This window comes from Chlamydotis macqueenii, chromosome 8 (assembly GCF_036417535.1).
Source record: "Chlamydotis macqueenii isolate bChlMac1 chromosome 8, bChlMac1.mat, whole genome shotgun sequence".
NCBI classification, from domain to species: Eukaryota; Metazoa; Chordata; class Aves; order Otidiformes; family Otididae; genus Chlamydotis; species Chlamydotis macqueenii.
The window spans coordinates 28,991,035-29,013,433 of NC_141563.1; the positions used below are offsets into that span (position 1 = coordinate 28,991,035).

Sequence of the window (22,399 nt, forward strand, 5' to 3'; positions counted from 1 at the left end):
AGCGACACCCCCTCCCCAAGGCCTGACTCCCGCCGGGCTCGCTGCAGGGAGGCACCAGGAACCGCCTCGCCTCCCGCCGCAGCAGCACCCGCCCCGCTCCGCCACCTCCCTCAGAATCACCGCCGACTCCGCGTCCACCCACCGTCAGCCAATCAGAAGGCAGAAGAGGCCGAGCTCCCGCCCCCACCGCCGGCTCCCACCCAATCGGCGCGCGGTGGGGAAAGCGGCTCGCTCGACCAATCAAAGCGCACCCCGGGGAACCAACCGCCAGCGCGCGCGCAGGAGGGGTTTAAAAACGCCAGCCAGCAAATAAACGGTCAGCGGGGGGCGCGCAGGCGCAGTGCGGTGGGGTTGCCATGGCAGCGCGGGGCGCCGCCATCGCCGGGCCCGGCCCGGTCCGGTCCTGCGGGAGAGGACGGTGAGGCTGACATGGGTTTCAAAATAAACCGGTACAACCGTCCCGCCTGCCCGGTTCTGCCGCAGCGCCGCTCCGAACTCGGCCTTTTCCCAGCTGTGTGTGGTGGTGCGTGAACCACCCCACGGCGCCCGCGGCTCTGCGCTCGGGGCGAGTGTTCCCTGGAAGGTGGCGAACCCACCGCACGCCGGGCTGGGAGGGGAACGCACTGCGGGCGGCACTACCTCCGGACCCGGACCCGGACCCGGACCGGAGGGCGGCCCCGCTGCGCACCGGAGGGGAGAGGCGGAGCTGCCGCCCCTGCGCGCACGTGCCCGCCCCCGCGCCGCCGCGGGACCCGGAAGCACTTTCCCTCCGAGAGGGAACAGCTCGGCAGCCGCTCGGTCTCGGTCCCCCTGGCCGCAGCCCCGGCCTCGCTGCCCGCCGCTCCCCTCCCTCTCCACGGCCGCCTTCCGGCCGCCGCCTCGCCGCCGCTGTCGTGCTGCTCCTCCGCCGCCGCCTCCTTCTCCTCATGAAGCCCGTCGTCGTCTTCGTCCTCGGCGGGCCCGGGGCAGGCAAGGGGACGCAGTGCGCTCGCATCGTGGAGGTGAGGGCACTGCGGGGGGTACCGGGACTACGCGTCCCGGTGCGGGGCTCCAGCTGCGGGGGGGGGGGGGGGCGGGGAGCACGCTGGGAGTTGTAGCCCACCCACCTTCGATGGGGTCCGTGCCTCTTCTCGGGGTGGTGGCTTGGCGGGCCCCGCGTCTCCCTTGCGATCTGGGCTCTTGTCCGGTCTCCATCCACCTCCCGCCCCTTGGAGGCGGTAAAATAAAAATTACTGACCCGCGTCTCCCCGGGGACAGCCCCACTCCAGCCCCTCCGCTCCCCTTCCAGCCTCAGTCAGGCAGCTTAGCCGGGGGCCGGCCTTTTCCCTTCTACTGCCTTTTCCTCCCTCAGCCCCGCGGGATCCCACTCCGCTGGTGGGTTTGCCAGGCACTGGCACCCACGTTGGGCAGTGGGACACCTGCTCGGGGCTCGGAGGCTCCCCCAGCCTGGCAGGCTGGGCGAGAGCACTGGTCACCCGCTGCTCCTTGGCAGAGGGACAGGACCACAGGCCTGGAGAAGTTCCTGACCGTCTGGGTGGTGGTGCGTTGTCAGGCTGGTCTTGCAGCCCAGCCGGTGTGGGTGGCTCTGTACACGTCTGCACAGCCACGTAGGTGACTGCGGTGCTGCCACCCGCACGCCTCCGGCTGCCGGTCTGATGATCTGGGAGCGGAGGCGATGTGGTTTACAGCGGCTGGGAATACGTTGACTTCAAGTGTGTGGGGTCAAGGTCCGTGTTTTCTGAAGCCTGGCCTATTACTGTAAGAGGTGGTACAGTAGACATTGCGGGGTGCTGGCTTTCTGACCTGGTGCCGTCTCTGGGAGTTGTGAAAGTAAAATTTTGTTCTATGACAGAATATGATAAAGGTCAAAGAGTGTCCTCATCCCATAGATGGTTAATCTTGTGTTCTCACTTCTCGAGGAGCTTAAAACTGACAGTAAAGGTTGAGAGGACTTTCTGCTATATTTTTCACATTTTGAGTTTTCCAAATATGTTTTTACAGCCTTTGACATAGAACAGGTATCTAAGAAAGAACAATGACTACATGGTGTAGTACTGTCCTTTTAAAAACAGAAGAACCCAGGGATAATTGCATTGTATTCAGGTGGATAATTACAGAAGTAGTTAAGGCTGAATGCTTCCAAATGTGTGTATGTTGGATTTGAAATAGCTGGTTTTGGGTTTGCTTTTTTTTGAGCAGTTGTATATATTTTTTTTCATTGAAAGCCATGTAGGATCAAAGTTTATCCATGCCCACACTGAAAGAAATGGCTAAGAACTGTAGCAATGCCCATGTTTCTGAAACTGCTGGTGGAAAATAAAACCGCAGCTCCTAGCACAGGCAGTTTTGTATGTTGTCTATTCTGGTGATGCCCTGGCAGTGCTGTTACAGTTTATCCACGCTCCCATTATATCCCAGTCCTCGGTGCTGTGTAACTAAGTTATGCGAATTTGGTCCAGACTGAAAAATGCCGTTATGACTTTAGTTCTGAATGATTTTAACCTCAAATTACAGACTCTCATTCAAACCAGCTTATTCATTAAATTAAATTGGGGGATGAAAGGTTCACAGTGCTCATAAAGCCTTTTTGGTAAGGTCAAATTCTGCCTCTAGCACATAGCTAATAAATGAACTTAAACTGTAGGGGAATCTTGTAGGTTGTCATTAATGGCTTTCACCAAACCATTACTGTAGCCTCAGGGCTGAAGTACCTTGTGTGGCTGCTGGCCTGTGTTTAGAAGTATAAATGCCTTTGGCTTGATAGGCTAATATAATTGGATAAAGACCACTTCATTAGGAGGAGTTCAAATGAGTCATTGCTGTCCAAATTGTATTTGCAGCTAAAAATGAAAGAGAAGTTAACTTTGCTTGTATTTCCTTTTCTAAGCCTGGAAAGGGTAGTCCAAATACTGTAAATGTAAATTTGCTTTAATTCTGCTAATGCTGTTCACTGTATGGAAGGACGTTAATTAAAGTTAGTGAGCTGACAGTAGAATATATGTGGGTCTGCTGATGGCAGACTGGCTTTCCTGCTCTCTTGGACACCTTTACAGGAGCCACTGGCTAAACTTTGAAGGAGAGAGGGTCTGAGGTAGTTGAAGTGAGAGCTGGACTGACACGAGCCTACTGGAAGACCTTAGAAAAATTGGACATGTGGATGAAGCGCAGCAGAGGTACTGGAGAGCAGCACGCGTCCTTGGCCTGGCCCCTGGCAGCCCCCAGAGAGCCCTCGGGCAGGCGGTTGAATAGGCTGTATACAGTCAATGCTGCCTTTAAGTTGAAGGTGTATTTTTGTTTGGATTTTAAACCCCGTTGGCAGCTTGCCACAGAGAAAAGGGGCTGTATCTGAGTAATAATAAACCTCATTCATCCTTGTTGTAAATGGACTGAATAATATTAGTTTACATTTTGAATGAATCTGACCCAGTATCTTGCTGTAGATCTTGAAGTTTGTACTGAACAAAAAAATCAGTATGAGCTATAAATATTTCGCAGTTTCTGTTCATACTGGGGATTTGGGACAGAGCACATCACATGTGGAAGAAGTCTCACTTTGCTGAGGTTTTATGATTTTAGCATTAATTTATTTTGTTAACAAACCAAAGGTAGCTGTGTTTTGTAGAGTAAAGGAGGTATTACATACTACCTGGGAACAATTTCTCAAAGAAGTGTTGTAATTGTTTTGCTGACTATGCTCTGTGTTCCCAGAGAAGGGAGGTGGCTGTCGCATATTGTAAGCAAAATATGTATTTGTTAAGTACTAGCCTAAATCATAACTGCTCAATATGTGTGTGCTGGAGTCCCTCATTGTGGTGAAGGCATGTGTTCATTTTGGACCTAAATGGAGAAATGATTTGAGGGAAGAAGACGCAATAACAAGCGGAACTGGATATTGACACAGTGTATGAAAGGGAACAGCAGGTAAGCGATTAGGCTTCTTTATCTTTGCAGATAAGGTTGGAGGAGACAGCTGAACCAGGCTGTTTTTCTCCGATATGGAGGGAAGACTCATGTATACATTCCACAAACTCACAGACTTGTCGCTCAAATGCGGCAGAACTGCTGCTCTGGACCAGTTCCTCCTATTTAGGAAGGGATGAAGCAGAATTCCCTCTTAAGTTCTTATCATCTTCCTTCCAGCTCTGCAGATTAAGTCCTGAAACCTTCCACAGCCGTGTTAGGTGGCGTTTGCCATCACCTGGGACTGTTGCATATCTTGTCGTGTGAGGCAGAATATTTGAGCAGGTAGTTGAATTATGTCATTTGAATGCAGGTTCTTGTAGGACAAAATGAGTTTGTTTTATTACTGCTGACTTCTGAAGTTTGCTTATATAATCATAGCATCATAGAATGGTTAGGGTTGGAAAAGTTATTATAAAATGGTTGTGGTAAAGTCAAGAGAAAAAAAAAAAAAATCTTCAAGTCTGCACAAACTATGCTTTTGTGTACTTAAATTTTAAATCATTACAACCTTTGCCTGAAATGAAAAGCTTTTTAATTGGAGGGAAAAATAATAACTAAATCATTTGTCTTTATTCCAAGCAAGATTTTAGTGGTTTGTTTGTTTGTTTTATCAAGGTGAGTCTGTAGGGATTTGGAGTATGCAAAACATCCCTTTCTGTGTACCCAAAATATAATTTACCTCCACCACAGCCCTATCCTGTATGTTTGTGGTTAAATCTAAAATTAATCCCACAAGGTGAGATGCTAAGTCTTCTCCTTTTGTAAGAGCGTAAGTTAATATCCAAATGGAAAAAAGCTGTTAAGTTGCTTTGGGATATATGATAAGGAGATTTCCTACGGTGAAAAAAATAATGCAAAGAAGAACTCATTGTACCAGAAACACTTCTCTGAAAGTAGCAGTGGATTTAGGTTTTGCTGTCATGTGTTAATTGTCTTCGAGAAGTCCACTGAGAGACAGTGTTAACTTCCTTGAAATAAAAACGTTTTTAAAATTGTTTGCTCTACACTCAACTTCTGAAATCTCTTTCAAGTGTGCCAAGTATTAGTATTCCACTTAAACTTAAGTTGGTTTTTGGGATATAAGTTTATATTTCTGAACTTTTGAGCTTTTTTTAAAAACATGGTGAGTGATCATTTAAATCTGCCCCCTAAAGATTTACCCCTATACGCTTCCTTTTTGCAGAACACTGGGTGTTGAATTTTGGACTTTCCCAAATATACTGGGTGCCTTTTAGTGAATTGAACGTTCCCGAAGCACTGGGTCCCACTGTTTGCCCTCCCCTCCCCTGGGTGCACCACCAATGGGATCTCCTTTGTGCGTTTTGTTTTGTTAATGTGGTTTTTTGCTTGTTCTCCCCCCTCCACCCCACTGGAGGCGAGGAACATATTTCAAACTAAGAAAATGTCTTCAAAATTTTTTTAAATTTGAATAAGCAAGCAGAAGGTCTATTACTGCATTGTAGTTTATACCCCAAAGCTATAATTCTGTGTGCTAATTGCTAATAGGAAAGACAAAAGCTTTTTAGGTTAAAAAAATACAAAGACTGCAGGCTTTACGTGGTTCTATTTTTATTTTAAGTAGTTCTTGAATGGTGTATATAGCAAATTTCAGTTGGTTTTTAAGGTTGCCCAAGATATGACAGGTCAGAACTAGGGCAATAAAAGTTTGTATTTTGTTTGTTTAGATCTTAAGCCCTGTGACTTTCATTTTCCGAGTAACAATGATAAGGCAAGATAGGAGTCAAGGTCAAAGCAGTAATTTGTGTTTCTCTTGCTTTTTCTTGGCTTCTGCTCATTGAAGGAAGTCTCAAGCTGTGTGTTTAGTGGAGTGATGTGTTGCTGGACCACACAGGGCTGAATCAGAAATAAACCTTGCCCCCTGAAAAGGGTGGCTGTGTAAGGAGTCCCAGCAGCACTGCTGATCCTCTCTTACTGCCTCCGGAAGACTGCTGGGGCAGACTCCGCCTTACTCAAGTGTGACACAAATATGACTCGTGTATTTTCAATTGTGTTCATCTTTTTATTGTACTGAAAACAAAGCGTGTTCTGTCTGCAGAGTGGAAGTTGCAAATCTTGCCTGACAGAAGAAAGCCAGAAGTGGCTACAGGACAGGGGAGAGAAGGGCGTCCCAGGGAGGCCGCAGTAATGTGGAAATGTGGAGCATGCAGCTTGCATGTCCTGGTTTGTCGTAGTGTACGATTTACCCGGCCGCTGTGTGACAAACAAGCGAGCAATGGTTTGCTCTGCTCTATACAGTACTGCTAAATGCTGTGCTGAGTAACACCTCTGTGGTGGGATTGATGGAAACTTTAGCTTGCCTTTCCATGTTGTTGTGATTTTTTTTTTTTTTATTTTTTTTTTAAAGCAAAGGAGGAAGATGTCTACAGTGGTGCTGAAGACATCTGATTTTTATCTTTTTCATTCACAGTCTGTTTTTGCAAGTGATTTGGATTATGCGTCTCAAAAGATAAAAATAGTTTTAAAAATAATGAGAACTTCTGTAATAGCAATTTACTAATTTAATCTTTTTTTTTCTTGTAGAACAGCATGCTAGTCCACTAGCATAGCAGAAAACATTATCTCTGAAATAAGTTTTAGAATAGTTAATTCTGTATTTTCTTTTTTTTGTCTCTGTAATGTAAAACCTGCCCAGATTTTAGGTGCTTGGCATCCAACTATTTGTAATTTTTAACCTAGTTTCTATTTCAAGTCTTCCTTTCAGTCTAACTGTATGAATCTAGCATATAGGCATGTTTCAAGAACTGGAGAAACTGCTTTTTCATTGTTTGGCAGCCACAGTCCTGCTCCCTTTCTCATTTTGGAGGAGAAGAATTAGGCAGTAGTTGCAGCGAGTCACGTTCTGGGGATTGCATCAAGATGTACTTGGCACTGCTGGAAAGTCATGCTGGCACAGTGCAAACTTCAAGACCCTGTTTTGCCCTCGTTTTTGTGCAGTTACATCCCAGTCTTTTTTGTGAGCTCTTAGGGATGTGACGATTTTTCTCCGGTTCAGGATGCTTGCTGAGGGTTTATCTCGCCTCACATGAAGGAAAACTTCAGTGTCCAAAAAATCAGTGTCCTGTACACACTGATTAAAGCTGGCAAGAGTAGCGTGAGCACTGCATCTCTGAAGCCTTCTGTGTTTGGAGCAGCAGCCAAGCCTTTCTCCCTTTCTCCGTGCTTGTTTGCATTGTTTAAACCTACGTGTTGTCTTTGGCTCTTGACTCAGTACAGTTAACAAATAGATGTTTTGCCCCTGAAGGAGAGGTTTGTTTTTATTACTGCCTAGTTAATCCATTCTGAAGGTTACTCTAGAATACAATTTACTATTATCTAAAACAAGTCTACTTATGCAACAGCACTTTAAAACACTTTTACTTTCCTGTTCAGCCATTGAAAACTATTTTCGTTTGCTGTTGCAAAGGATGGAGAATTAAAAAAAATGGTCTGACTCAATTTCGTTTTCATGCATGAAACGGGAAATGCCAGGGAAAATTAAATGGTTTGGTAATCCTCTAAAACCAAAGGGATTATGTTTTCCTCCTGTTTTCTCCTTTGCAGAAACTTAATGTTATAAATATCATCATTCTTGAACTTTAGCAAAAAGAACTACATGTTAATTTAGGGTTCAGCAGAGTAAGGTTTCTTGCTTATAAGGAAAGATTTATTCTGGTTTATGGCTTCTGTAGTTCACAGTAAATATTTAGATTGGCAATTAAATAGCCATCTCTAAATGCAGTGCACATTAAAGCAGGAGTACAGTGAGCTTATAGAGGATGTCTGTAGAGCTTTTTCTTCATAGAGCAAAATCTTGCTTCCTTTTTTTTTTTTTTTTCCCAACTGTGTAGAATTTTTGAAATTTAGGTAATTATATCTCTTCTTAAGTCATAACTGTGACAGAACTAAGTTTCTACACTTCTGTGAGTGAAATTGGAAAGCAACTGAAATGTTTTTAAAGTCACTTAGTGAATTGTGTAGTATTTATGTTGTACTTAGTCTAACAGCCAAGTTTTTAAATCCCAGGTTCACAGGCTTAAGAAGTGTGTAGTCACATTGTTATTGTGCTCAGACACCTTTTTGAAATTTACTTTGGATGTTGCTGCAGCCAAGCTGATAACCCTAAAGGTTTTGCTGCTGCTTTTGTTTTGTGTAAAAACTTTAGGATAACTATGTGTAAGTGTTTTGGATGTATAGCTAACTTAGGTAATCACCAAGGAGATTTCTTTATGGCTGTTTTTATGGACTATATTTGGTGAAGGAGCATAGTACACTTGGTTAGTTTTCTTTGGTTTTAAATGAGCTGAGAAAATGATTGTTTTGTGATCTCAAATTTCCCATATAACAGTGCATTTCTCTTTGGTAAGAGTAGTAGTTCAACTGTTAGGATGGGGTATAGCTTGTATCCAGTTTGGTGATTGTTAAATGTCTCATTACACAGTGTAACCTTTCAGGAAGCGCTTTGGAGACTTTGAGCCAGTCTTGCTTCCAACTGTGACAAAATTACCTTTGAAAACAGGACATGAATGCCTGATCAAAGCCCTGTTGAGCATTTTACCTGAGAATCTCTCTACTGCTGTGCTTTCTGTGCACGCTGAATGTGCTGTATTGTCAGATTACACACTGAAGATGGAATAGATATGTCACTAGCAAGGTGCTATTCCCTGTATTTTTCTGTTGTAATGTGAAGATGAATCTGTTTGATACTGTTGGCTGATGTTAACTTTGCACGTGTACTAATTCATGGGAGTCTGTGCCTGTCTGTTTTTACTTTTCAGAAATATGGCTACACGCACCTTTCTGCTGGTGACCTCCTTCGAGATGAACGAAAAAGGCCAGGCTCGCAGTACGGAGAGCTCATTGAGAACTACATTAAGGAGGGGGAAATTGTACCGGTTGAAATAACAATCAGCTTGCTGAAGAGGGTAAGGAAAGGGCTATTTCTTTGCTGGGCCACTTGCAGACTAGCATTGGCCATATTCTGGAGGAACTGCCTTTCTTCCTCTGTGAGTAGTATAAAATGGCACACATGGGTACACATCGCATATTGGGCTTCTCTGAGCAATTACTCATGTTTCTTTGGAGGCAGTAGGTGATGGCCTCTGATACCTGGAGATCTGTGAGAAAGGATTATTTTAATTTCACTTTCTTTTTTTTTCAGTAGCTCTAGGGAAATCAGTGAAAGTCTATATTTCGTATTTCCCTTAACTAGCTTTTGGACCTCTTGGTCAGCTCAGTCATATTTGACTGGAGGGTAGAGGCCTCAAAGGTACTAAGTTTTTGTAAGTTTTATCAAAATAGATAGCCAGGTGAAGGAGAAGAGCACCTGCTACTGTTTCTGTGGAAGGAAAATCTCCAGGCTTTATCCTTATTAGATATCCAGGAAAACAACTGAAGTATCTCTTTTAAGACAGAAAAGACTTCTGGTGCTCATAGCACTGAATGTATCTGGACTTTTTCCATTAGGGTTAACTTTAGATCAGGGATGTTTTGGTATCTTATTGTGTAGCAGCACTTTTTAATATCTTGTAGAAAATCAGCTTTAAAGCTGGGATTGTGGGTTTTGATATTTTGAGCTTTATGAAATAGTGAATTCAGTTTGAAAGAAGGCTGTATTGGTGCATTAGTGAATTAATGAGCATGCATTGAAGGTGAAACAAAAATATATTTTTGTAAATCTGCAATAATCCTAAGATAAATGCTTCTCAACTTACCATGTCAACATTTTGCAGGTAATTTAATAAGTAGATAAATGGTTTTATGTGCAGGATGAATTGAATCATGAATTGAATTCTCTTTTATCAGGCTATGGATCAAACAATGGCTGCCAATTCTCAGAAGAACAAGTTCTTAATTGATGGATTCCCCAGGAATGAAGATAATCTTCAAGGCTGGAATAAGACTATGGATGGAAAGGCAGATGTTTCTTTTGTCCTCTTTTTTGATTGTGACAATGAGGTAGTGAACTCCCTTTTTTGCTATATTGTGAGAATCATTCGAGAACAGCAATAAAACTCTGTCAGATAGTGAATGGTCTAGCATAAGAGTAGCAGGAAAAGGTCTGTGAGTTTCAAGGATTTCTGGCAACTTGGTTTTGGAGATGAAAAACGGCGTGTTTTTTAAATAGGAGGCGGCTAATTGCACTTGGTGTATAATCGTGCAAATAAATTATATTGAAGTAGTACTTAAGGTATTTGCATTCTTAAGGAAATTTTATAAAAACTTTAAATACATTATACAAAATTATGTGGTTAATTTTCAGAAAATGTTATTCTGTTTACTCCTAGTTGATGCTGTTTAGTCTAAAATGAACTTAATAGCAATGTCCGCTTTGATTCTGAAGTGCTGGCAGCAGCAGTCTTTATTTTCATAGTTATGAGCTGTACTATAGAATAGCCAGTAATCAACGTTTTATTCAGCAAGCCATTAGATTACAAGGGCATTTTGACAGTGATACATTAGATTAATTTAACAAGTGCCATGATAGGCTGTCTTTTTAATATGTCAGTACCCTTGAGGCCTAAAAACTGATATGAGAATCCCAGCACCTTAAGCTGACTTTCTTCATTTTATCCTTTTCCCCAATTTCGTGAGAAATTTTGTTACTTTTTAAAATTACTTAATTGCAATTTTTTTTAATCTCAAGGAACAAGTGAGGGGTTATCTGTTTCTATTGAAAAAACTTGAATAAGATTAAATGATTTTTTTTTTTTCACTTGGTGGGGTGTTAATTGAGGGGGTTCTAATTTTTTTTTTACTAATTTTTTTTTTTAACCTAAAAATAGACGACAATGCCTACATGATCTTCTGGACTTTTTTTACTCTAAGTGTACTTTGTAGGAAAAAAATAATTTTTAACCATTATCCTCTTGTATGAGTAGGATAAATGTATAGATGAAGTGTACATGTGTCAGCATTGCTTACTTAACTTTGTTTCAAAACTTAGTTCATTGGGCAGCTTTTAACAATTATTAGTTCTTCAGTTTTTACTTAGATTTTGATTTTTAAGTCTTCGTTATAGTGATGTCAAGTAAGAACGTTTTAGCTTAACAGTAACTTAGTATGTAGCCTTACAGAATTCTTGGAAGAACATGCAGTAACTTTCAGTGCAGGCATATTGACATGCTTCATTTCAGAAAGTCTGAACACATCCTTGAAAATCGGGTAATTTTCTTCTTTAAATGCCTTGAGTTGGAGACCCAGCTGAACCACAGAGCTTGATGTTGCTTTTCCTTCCACTGACCTCAATCCCATTTTAAGAGCCCTGATTTTAATAAACTGATAAAGTGTAAAGCTATCATTCTTTTTCTCTGGAAGAATCTAACTTTCCATGTGAATTCTAGTTAGATCCACCAAATCTGGACAGTATTTTGTGTGTCAGGCCTGTTTAGATTTTTCAGGATTTTTTTTTTTTGTTCCTGCTTTCGAGATAGCACCTTATGTTCCTGCTTGTGATCATCCTTCTGGTGTTTTTTGTAGATATGTATTGGCCGCTGTCTTGAAAGAGGCAAGAGCAGTGGTAGGAGTGATGATAATCGGGAGAGTCTGGAAAAGAGGTACTATCTTTAAAACTTTTCAGTTCCCTTCTGTTTCTATTTTACTATGTAATACTTTTTTTCCCCTGTGCTTTTTCCTAGAATTCATACGTATCTGCAGTCTACTAAGCCTATAATAGATTTGTATGAGAGAATGGGAAAAGTCAGAAAAGTGGATGCCTCTAAATCTGTTGATGAAGTAAGTATGTAAGCCAAAAAACCATGGGGATGACAGTGGCAGGGTACGTATTTTTGGCATTCTTCCGAGATGCATGTATGTGTGGTTAGTGTGCTAATTGGGCACTGATGTGTATTACTGAGGGAGGTTTTGGAACTCTCGTTTTGACTCTTGAAAAACTGATTAACTTTAAGAAATCAATTAGTTCTGCTTGAACATGAGCTGGACTAAACACATTTTCAGTGTTTCTGTGTTTAACAGCATCTTGTCTTTCACTTACATAAGCTTTTGCTTTTCTGAAGTAGTAGTGCTCTTCTGTTTCAGTTTCCCAGAATTGATGCCAATTTCACTATTAAAGAATTACTGTGAATGCTTTAAGAAAACCTACGTATTTTTAAAAATGCTGTCAATTGTTGTGTGTGCTGGTTTAACTTGAAGTAACTGTTTGACCAACACTTCATAAAATTAACATTCTTCTCTCTCTTTTTAGGTTTTTGAGAAAGTTGTACAAATTTTCGACAAAGAAGGCTAATTCCCAGCTTGAAAGTTCCTTTAAACTTGTGCTTGAATTTTGCTTGAATAGCTGCTACTGCTATTGTTTTAAAATATTTTTTAATTGTTTTTCACATATCGAATGATGATTGGAAAAACAATTAATTACAAATGAATCTGGTTTTTTTAAATAGGAAATAATTTCTTGTGGCTATAGTATAGAAATTTCAGGGTTCTCCATTAGTACAAGTTCTTTTACTCACGTGGCAAAACCACAGTTAAAACATCTCTCTGAAGAGACTATTTATTCTATCAGAGTTCTGTGCCTATCATGGGCAGCCCTTCTTATTCCTTATTGCCATACACCTTTTTTTTTTTTTTTTTTTTTTTTTTTTTTTTTAACAGATCAACTAAACAGCAGCATTAAGCAATAAGGGACCTGTGTGCCCTTTTTTGTTTTTCAGATGCTTGGACCAAATTTAGCAGATATTGTTTTTCAGAGTATTTCCCTGTTATCCCCAAACTTGAATTCTGTAATTCAAGCTACAGTTAGTATGAGAATCTGTTTTAGCAGTTCTCACAAAACTATTTAATATGCTGTTCAGCAATAGACGTACAAAGTACTCTAAGGAAAGTGGTGCTTTCTTGTGACTCTGGATGTAAACTGTCTTACAAGTTCTTGAGTACCTGGATGACATGGCCCTGGGCTTTACCTTGTCTTCATTTGCAAAAGGTTAAGAATATAATTTCCGAGTCAGGTCAGTACTTGCATACTCATTTATTTTAAATGATAGTTATATTCTTAATTACAGCATGCTTTTCACAAGATGGCAAAACTTAAATAGTGTACAATAAGCAAAAATCTTCTAACAGTTCTGTCTTTTGTAACAAGTGGAAGGGATTTTCTGTATTATTATTATTATTATTGAAATACTGTGTTACTGAATGCTTTAAGGCTTGTTGCCTGGGGGAATATTTTTATGGTTAAACTAGTGAATTTGTTTCCCTAAAATTGTGTAATTTTAATAGCTGTTTGTTTGAAAAGATTGTAAATTATTGCACTTTTGTTATGGTGTGGTCAGCTGAGGAGAAGATACTTGCAGAAAAAAAGTTCCATTCCCTTAAACGAGTTGAGTCCTACTTCATCACGTTCTCTTGAATTAGCCAAGTACAGTCAACAGCAATAGTTGGTGTAAGTAGATAACTAGTTGAAGCAAACTGGTTTAAATGTTTGCAGAGGTGTGGTGTAATTATGCCTTTTGTTAAAAGTAACCTTTTCTCTCCCCTATGTAGTATGCATAGGTCTGTGGCAGCCTGACCATGCATTCCTCACGTGCCCTAAGCTTTCCCTGAAGAAGGCTCCAGAAGGCTTGAAGATGAGGTTTTTAACTAAGTTTAGTGATAGAGTGGTTCTTCCTGCATTAACTGACAGTGTAATTGGTTTGTGATATGCTAATATATGTTGCAAATTACAGGGAATTCCGATTTGGAAATCTTGGGGTTCAGCTTTTCTTTATTGATGACTTTCATTATTTAGGAATAGCTTTGAATTAAGCCTAGCTTCTAATTAGAATCAGACGTGTTTAGTCCTCATTCTGCAATCTGATCTGTGCAGGCAGATTTGTGTTTGCATGATTCTCATCTCGCTGAGGTTCTTGAAGCTGCTGGACTGGGGAAGAGATGGGTACAGAAACAAAGGGTAAAGTACAGTATCTTTTCCAGTGCAGTAGGAGTTCAAACAATGGACTGAGCACAAATAGCTGTTTGCTCTTGCAGAATATACAGACCATGACTACTTTTGTGAGTGTAGGAGGCTAATGCTTTCGCTTTATGAATTTCCCCTTAAAAAAAAAATCATGGAATTTAATTCTTATTGTGTAAGTATGCTGACATAGGATAGGATCCAGTGAAGCAGCATGTTTTGATATGAAGGTTAGAATCAGGGTTTTTCCAAAAAAGACTTCAAACAGGGTTCTTTAATCTAATTACAGAGATTTAATTATCTTTTTTTTCCTAGGTTAATGGTTTTCACAAGTTCTGTTCAGAATAGAGTATCTGTTTTCTCTCATCATATACTTTTCTGTGTATTTAAGTGCTGAAACAAAGAAAAAACCCTTTGGAGTAAATTTTTAGAAAAAACAATGTTTTGGCAATATTGAATTTGGAGTGGATTGTAATGTGTCTGTGCAAAGACTAGATTTTTTTTTTGGTCATTTTATTTATTGAAGATGCCATTAAATGTGTTACCAATTCTTTCAAGTTGGACTTAATGATTGAAATAAAGATTAAAGGCAATATGCCAATGTGTTGTGTCCGTTTAGCAGCAAAACTGTACAAAGAATTTGAGGAGATCCAATAAACTTTGTTCTGTGGCTTAATATGAGTGCTTGGCTTACAGCTATCTGTCACAAGGGATATTTTTCGTATCTATCTAAAGTGTGTACTTATTAGATACCTTGCATGGCTGCATACACATGAGTATATGTATAAAAGTTCAGTTTTCACTATCAAAACTGAAGTCCTGAAGACCTTGTTAGGCACAGGGTAAGATCAGCCAAATGCCTGCGCAATTGGTACCTTTTATTGATTATACAGGTTTATCAAATTACTCTGTTGGTATAGTTGTGCAGTGATAATTCATTTGGCATATCTGTGAGAGAAAGGGGACTTGAAGTGGACTAGGAAACACAAACCTATTGCACAGCTGCTATTGGAGATGCTTTTTGTCTTGATTTGTTATGCCGCTTTGCTCAATCACCAACAGGTTTCCTGAATGCCATTCTGCTACTTTGCAGCACATGCATATGTGCTGCTCTCAAGACTGTGTTCTTAAAGGAGATTGGCACAGGGTAACACTCTTTGTAAAAGACACTGAGATGTTACCAGGCTTATTTTAAAATAAGTCTTCACATTTTGCTTAAAGGTTTGTCCCAAAATGGGTTGTTATTCATGTGTAGGTTTCCAGTAAACATCATGTTGAACTTCAAACCTTACTCTGGAAAGATTTGCAGAGCTGACCTGAAAGGGATGAGAAAAGCAAGGAATTTTCCAGCAGTCGCAGGTATTTTTCTGCTGGTAAAATGAGATCAACCTGCCTGTTTTGCTGAAATCTCATCCTGCGGTTGTAGTGTCTCCTCGGGGACTGACTGACAGGGGCAAGGCTCTGGTAGCTTGCCCCAAAGCAAGCTTCCCGCTCCCACAACTGGGAGACCTGAACAGAAAATGCCTGCTGTCCAATTTGATGGAGTGGGGGCAGGCAGAGAAGACCATAAGCATGCAGTTGAGGATTGCCTCAGTGTAAGATATTCCCCACTAGCAACATTTGTCCTTAATAAGAGATGGTTCATGAGGGAGTTCCAACGTCTTGTGCAAAATGCTGTCTTGCAACAGTGTCTTGCATCTGTGTGCTGCTGCCGAGGCTGAACTGGGAAGAATGGGAGAGTTAAATGGAAAAAAAAAAAAAAAACCTCAGCTCAGACTGGAGCTGCCAGTTGTCGTTACCGGTTGGCAGTTTCTAGCTTGCCAGCATTTGGGAAAGTTGCAGCTTGGGGGATTACTTTTCTGCTTAGTTTGAAGTTCAATACCAGTTCAGTCCCTGTTGTGATACAGATGTCTCAAAGTTACGATCTGCAACTACTCAGCTGGTCACCTGCTCAAGGGGACAACGCTTGGCCCCTTGGCACAATCAGGTTATTTCTTCAAGATGCGGTGCAGCAGGACTTGGAGACTGGGCACCTGAGGCTGTGTGTTTGCCATAGTCCAGAAATTCCAGGGGTTAACAGCTAATAACGAAAACTGCATGACGATGCAAAGAGGATTCAGCTAATCAGGTAACAAAGGAGACAGTAACGAAAATATTAAGGCTTTTGGTTTCATATAGCAGGAGTTGTCACACTCTCTTGATCTGCAGACCTTTGTAAGTCTTTTAGTGGAGATAGAGGGGCATAGATGAATTTAATCTTGCTGCTCTCTGCTATTTTTCATACATTGCTTAGTTTAAGATGGTAGCTTTCAGCCTGTGGTCTGTGGAGTATTTCTGTTGGTAACAATAGGCGTCTTTATTGAGCCTTCTAATCTTCTCAGCTGATATATTCTCTATCCTATTTGCTTTCTGCCTTTTAATGTCTTTTCCTTGGCTTTCTGAATTGCAGATGCTTATTGGGATGGGCAAGGGGGTGCTCTTACCAATCTCTCTGCCTTTCAAAAGAAACAAAATCTTTAAATACCTTCAGCTAGAGCCATCAGAACCTGGTTCTGCCAACAAGCTTGGTGCATAATCTGTTACAAAACTGACGTAAAGCACATTGTGCTTTTTTTTTTTTTTTTGTTTCACAACTGTAGAATATCTCAGTACCTCTGCTCTTTTCTCTTATATGAGTGAGATCAGATGTGTGTGTCTTGCTTCAGCGCAGTGCTTAGCAGCAGCGGTGTGAAAAAAAACCCTCGATCACTAGACATTAAACTAGCAATGACCTGTTATGCTTTGATGAGAGCAAGTGAGGTGACTGAGGAGGGGAGGAAAGATGCTTAAAGAAGCTCAGTCAATTCTGCTTCACTAGTCGGACTTCAGCTTTAGAAACATATCTGTTCTGCACAGCAGCAGTGCTTGTATTTAATATAGCTGTTTCATGATTATACCAGATAGAAATTTGTGCAAAAGCACTCCCTGCCTCAAAGTTGTCCATCTCCCCTCATTGTCTCAGCCACTTTGAATTGCAGGGGTTGTGGGGACAGGAATTTGTCTTCAGGGTACAGCTGTAGAAGTTGGGCAGGAAGAAGACAAACTGAGCCATGCTTCTGAAGAACGAGATGCATAGCTTATTTCACTGTAGGCAGCAGTGCCAGGCTGTTTGGTCATCCTGGTTTATAACTGCAGACAGCAAAGCAGAAATTCTCTCTTCCCCCTCAAATGTTTGGCAGAAAGCTTGCTTTTGTCTAAAATGTTTCTTAAGCACTGTGCGAACGATTCAGTCCGAAACCAAATGCCAGTTTGAGTTGTGCTTTTTCTTTCTAATTTACAAATAGGAGGGTTTGGTTTAGTTTCTTGTAATAGCTGCTGCAGCGAGACAACTCTTGGAAAATACAAGGCGCCATCCCAAAAGATAATATCTGCTTTATTCTGCAGGGCTTTTTAGCACAATGCAGTTTCTTCATGGTAAGAAATGGCAAAGATTACTGTGCGACTGTCAAAGTGTAGCGATATGTAGATGGTATGTGGAAAGGGCGTCTTGTACAACCTTTGTGCTTGGCATGCACTTTTATTTGGAGGATGTAACACGTGGTGGTCCTCTTTGCTGACTGAGCATAGAGCGATGTCTTTGGGTTGCTGTTTGGGGCATTACTACAGTTGTCATCTTCAACCAGAACCAGCTGAATTGCCCAGCCATGGCCACCAACTATCCTGAGGTCCATGTTATGTTCTAACCCAAATACCTCTGTCCTCGTCTGAACACCTCCTTTGGTTTCATCTGGGTATGATGGAAATCATCAGTGCCTGTATTTCAGGGGCAGGACTAGCACAGTCCAAAGTCAAGCTGCTGCCCCACCCCATACTCTGCACACACAAACTTCTGTGAGAGGGAGATGCTTTCTGGGAGCTGTAGTCGCTTTCTTACTTCCCCTTTCCTTTCCAGGCCGTGCATTCTGGCTGGACAAGGTTTCCCAAGGTATAGCAATGTCTCCCTTCTCCAGGAGGGGAGATGGTGGCTGGACCATGGGAGAAGCCCTTGGGTATAGAAGACAACAATGAGGTGAAACATCCTGGATGCATTTTTCAAATCAAAGTATAATCAGCCACATTTTTGCCGGGTAATCAAAATGTCTGTGGAAAATAGAAATGGGGATAATTTTACCATGTTTTTTCTGATTTAAAATTTTCTGTGGAAAGAAATTGGGTTTGACTGCTTCCTTGCAACAGAGAGCTCAGGATTTTAAGTGCTGTTCCTGAAGCAAGCATTGCATTTGGCTTACCATGTGTGACTTCTTGTGAGGCTTCCCTGGGCTCTTGGATGCCGTTCTTGCCAGCAAGAGCAGATTGCTTCCAGCAATAAACATCCCACAAAATTATGTATGTTCTTTAAGAAAAGTACCAAGATTTTCTGCTAATTGCAAAAATACATAATGGATGCCTTCAGCATCTGTTATTTATTCTCTAACCGGCTTTCATCCAAAAGTAACCTTTAAACAAACATTAAGATTGGGTAGTGTAACTGTTCCAACGTGTTACACGCGTCTACACCCTCCAGTTTAATTATGTTGGAAACACATGCTTCCAGTTGGCTCCCAGTGAGAGGGAGAAGTTGGTTGTATCTCTAGCCCGGAGACGTTCACAACCTGGAGAAGACGATGCTCGGTGCCAGAGCTGAAGGCAAGTCTCAGGCATAGAGCTGTCACCTTTTGGGAAGCCAAAGGCCATCAGGGAGAGGGTTTTGCTCACCCGACAATTGCTCCAATCTACCACAAGGAGGGGTGCGAGGCTCGCAGAGAGGCGGATGCAGCTTGGAAGTGTCGCTCATCGGCTGTACAATATTTCCCGTATCTTAAAAGACTTGATTTTTAATTAAAAAAAAAAAAGCCTGCTTTTTAATTGTGTAACTTAAAAAAAAGAAATCCCTGTGAAGAAATAGATATTTTTGGATGGATTTTTTTTTTGTTCCTCTGAGATCTGCTATATTGGCAACAGTGAAGGTCGCGCTTTTTTGTCAGTTTATTTAATTGCATCTCAGGAGAGCAACTAGACGGGGCCAACTTCATGATCGTGGCTGTTCTGTGCCACTACATGTGTGATGTGTTTGTGATTCCCATCCTGAACCTACTAGGCAACTTTCTGAGCTTTGTTTGGGTGAGAGCTTTCCCTTAGCAAAGGAGCCACATACCTGGTACCACAACAGAGAAGTGTTCCTGGTGTCTCTCCATCCCAGAGTGCCTCAGAAGTGAGGTATCTCCTGGGCTGGCAGAGGGAGCACTAAAAGGGAAGCTGTTGGGAAAAGCTGAGTTGTAAGCAGCAGATTCCCTTTTCCAGGGGAACTTTAGAGGGAATCAACTGTAGCTATGCAGTCAAAAACCTGAAATGTTTTGTCTGTTGGTTCATGGGTTTTGGTGAAATCTCCTAATTGCCCTTCTATCCTATTATTCTTTCCAAAGAATTCTGATGGAAAAGCATGGACTAGCTTACTTCTTCAGCTGCGGCTGTGTGGGTACTACCTGGACGTCCCTCAGCAATAACAGCCCTGTGCTTCCCAAAAGCAGAACAGGAAGAGGCTGGATGGGGTTGGCATCTTGGCTGGTGGAGGGCACAGGAGATGAGTCTGGAGATGCCAGCAGGGTTACATTGACAAAGCCTTGTGCTGAAGCACGGCCAGTAACTCTGAATGTGGGGCACAAGCAGGACCAGTACAGGCAGCAGTCCCCTACGTAGGCTAAGTAGTGGGGGCTTGCAGGACCAAGTCTGAGCAGAAGGGGAAGGTGTCTTGCAGGCAGTGCAGATGTTGGAAGAAGGGATGAGAGTTGGCTTGGCTTGTGGTTTAACAGCTTGTGTTGCCTCCTGCAAAGCCTTGGTGCTGGATGGGCTCTGAGGAGGGGCAGCAAATAAATTAGGTCCCTTAGGAAGGACCAGAACTTCACTGTATCAGTTCAATGAGTCGAGAGTCATTTACCTCCAAAGTTCTTTCAAGTGTTTAGGTCAAGATGTTAAACAAGTTCTGCCATTTTCCAGAGTATTTAGAGGAGGTATTTTTTTTCATGGAAAATCATCAGTGCAATTTTTTAGGACACCTGCTCATGCTGGAATAGAAATGCTTCGAGAACAAGTTAAGACACTTGTGGGCAGAGTCTAAGAGCCAAAACCAGTTTGGGAGTCCAGGCTCCCTTGATGAATATTATATCTCTCAGCAGTTGTGCCCAACCTGCTCATGTCCATGTCCACTGCAGAATAACAGACTGGATAATTGTGCTTCAGATAACATATGCTTTTAAAGGTTGATAAGAACATCAGTTAATTAAAATGATAAGACACAAGTGATCCCAATAATAATAATAATAATAAATAGTAATAATACAAGCAAATAACCTTACTTTTGAAAAATTAGTGGAAAAATCCATTAACTGACACTGTCTTAGGGATTACTCTGGAGAAGGGAGATTTTGAGTCCCTTTGGGAGAGCAGGTAGGTTTCTGCTGTTTCAGGAGGCATGGGGTCAACACAGCAGCTAACAACAGTAGACAGGAGGCATATGAAGAGCCTTAATTAGCTTGGTTATTACTCTTTCATCATGAGCAATTAATTAACTCATGCCTTATCTACCCTCCTGTGCCCTCTCTGAACTGCACGGTCCTATAAAAATATGAGCTCTGGGGGAAAAGGATAAAAGTGAGGAGATGAGAGACCCCGCAAACAGCCGAGGAGATGCTGAAGGGTGCAGAAATGGGTGAGGTCATTGGCAAAACCCCACATATGACAGTCCTTGATACGAACCAGGGTAACCCTGACATGCTGCTAATTGTCTAATTGGTTCCAGCAGGGAGCCCAGCCCAGGTGGGTGAGGACAGGCACTCGCTAACTGGGCTCCTGCTGGTTCTCACAAGTTTGTGCAGAATTGCAGGCTGGAGGTTGGGAAGGGAAGAGCTGGTCCTGCAGCCCCTGCTTTGGGATCCAGGGAAGGAGCAGAGGTGAGAGCTCTGGGTTTAGTCTCTGTGTTTTTACTTATTACTGCATTGGTTTGCTCAGGGGCAAAGCTGCTGGCTCCTTTGGGCTGTGAGAGGGCAAGGTGCTGGGGGTGTTTTGGGGCACTACCAAGGATGTGTTGTTGAGTAGCTCCCTTGTTTTTCATCGGATGTCTCTGGAGGTGGAGAGGGGACTGGAGCACAAAACCTTGGGATCTCTTGGGCGGTGGTCTCCATCAGCTGCTTTGCTGTGCTGCCTGTTGATCCCTTTGCCCCCTGGTAAAGGCCCCAAAGCTCCCAAGTTGCTGAGGAGTTTGATGTTACTCAAGGGGGCTTTGGTGCCCCAAAGCCTGCAGGACTGGAAAGTCTGAGCATGACATTTGGTTAGAAATGATGTGAAGTTTCTATTTTCTCTTTGCTTTCTAATTTCCCCTTTTTGTTTGTTTGTTTGTTTTTGTCCTGTAAACACAAAGAGTAGGAGAGTTTTGTATTTTAAAGTGACCTCATATTTCTGTATCATCCCTTCATCTAAAGGAAGAAAAAAAAGTCCTACTCAAGTTCCTCTAATTTCAGTATTGCAAGCCTTAAGGAATCATTGCTAAGTACACTTAAACTGAGAAAATGTGCAAAGGATAAGAGGTGAAAGAGAAGTGCCAAAGGTTAAATATGTTGCCAGACACCTGCAGCGAGCCCGTGAACCTCGCTTGCTGGAGGAGCTGCCCTGGTTGATCAGGCTGGTGGCAAGTTCAGCCTCCCAGAGCTCAGTCCTGCTCACAGATCAGCACATGTGATGCATTTCTTTAGCTCAGTTTTAAGTCAGAGCAAGCTCTAAGTAACAGGCAAGTGACCTGCAGGAGTAAGCCCTGACCCTTCTGCAGGTGATGGAGGTGAGACAAAGACCATGACCCCATATTGTCCCCTGCCTGCAGCAGCACCAGCCCTGCTCTCTGCTTCATGTACAGGTGATGCCATTATGGCTTTTCTGCTTCAAAAAGGTGTTTTTAACACCTGAGAGGGGGGACAGAAAGGAGAACTGCTTGCCGTGGTGCTGACCTGCTGCCTTCCTGCTCTGCTGCTGCTGTGCCAGACCATGGGGCCAGACTGTCCCCTCCCCAGCAAATTTGCAATCCCAGGCTTGATCCTCAGTGCTTTTAAACCTGTGATGGTGTGAGCGGAGGAAACGGGCTGTTTGCCACGGGTGTCTGTGGGTACATGGAGGTAGAAAGGAGGGGTTGGGTAGCTGCAGGAGGAGAGGCTGTGTCACCCATGGGATGTGTACATGGGGGGCAGGACACCAGTGGGGTGACTGGGCTGGGTTTTGTAGGGATGTGAGTCTGTCTGGGGGATGTGTCCCCCATCCATGTGGGACCCTTGTCTGGGCTCTGCACACCTGGATTTCCCCCTTCCCTACATATAGATACTGGTGGTCCCCAAAACCTGCTCCTTCAGGGGTGACACTACTGGCATCCCATGAGGTCCCTGGGCAGTGAAGCCACTGCCAGCAGAGTGAAAAATCCTTTCTGAAGGTAAATAAAGCCCCGAGCTGTCCTGTTATTTCAAAGGCGCTGCCTCC

At 42.6% G+C, this 22,399-nt stretch overlaps 1 protein-coding gene across 1 annotated transcript; it reads left to right on the top strand.

The window, feature by feature from the left end:
• The first annotated feature begins 456 nt into the window (after positions 1–456).
• CMPK1 (cytidine/uridine monophosphate kinase 1) lies at positions 457–14,543 on the top strand. Its single transcript, XM_086753904.1, has 6 exons — positions 457–1,001; positions 8,739–8,885; positions 9,766–9,918; positions 11,440–11,516; positions 11,598–11,694; positions 12,164–14,543. The coding sequence occupies exons 1-6, from the start codon at positions 927–929 to the stop codon at positions 12,203–12,205; spliced, it is 591 nt and encodes a 196-aa protein (XP_086610030.1). The 5' UTR covers positions 457–926; the 3' UTR covers positions 12,206–14,543.
• The last annotated feature ends 7,856 nt before the right edge of the window (positions 14,544–22,399 follow it).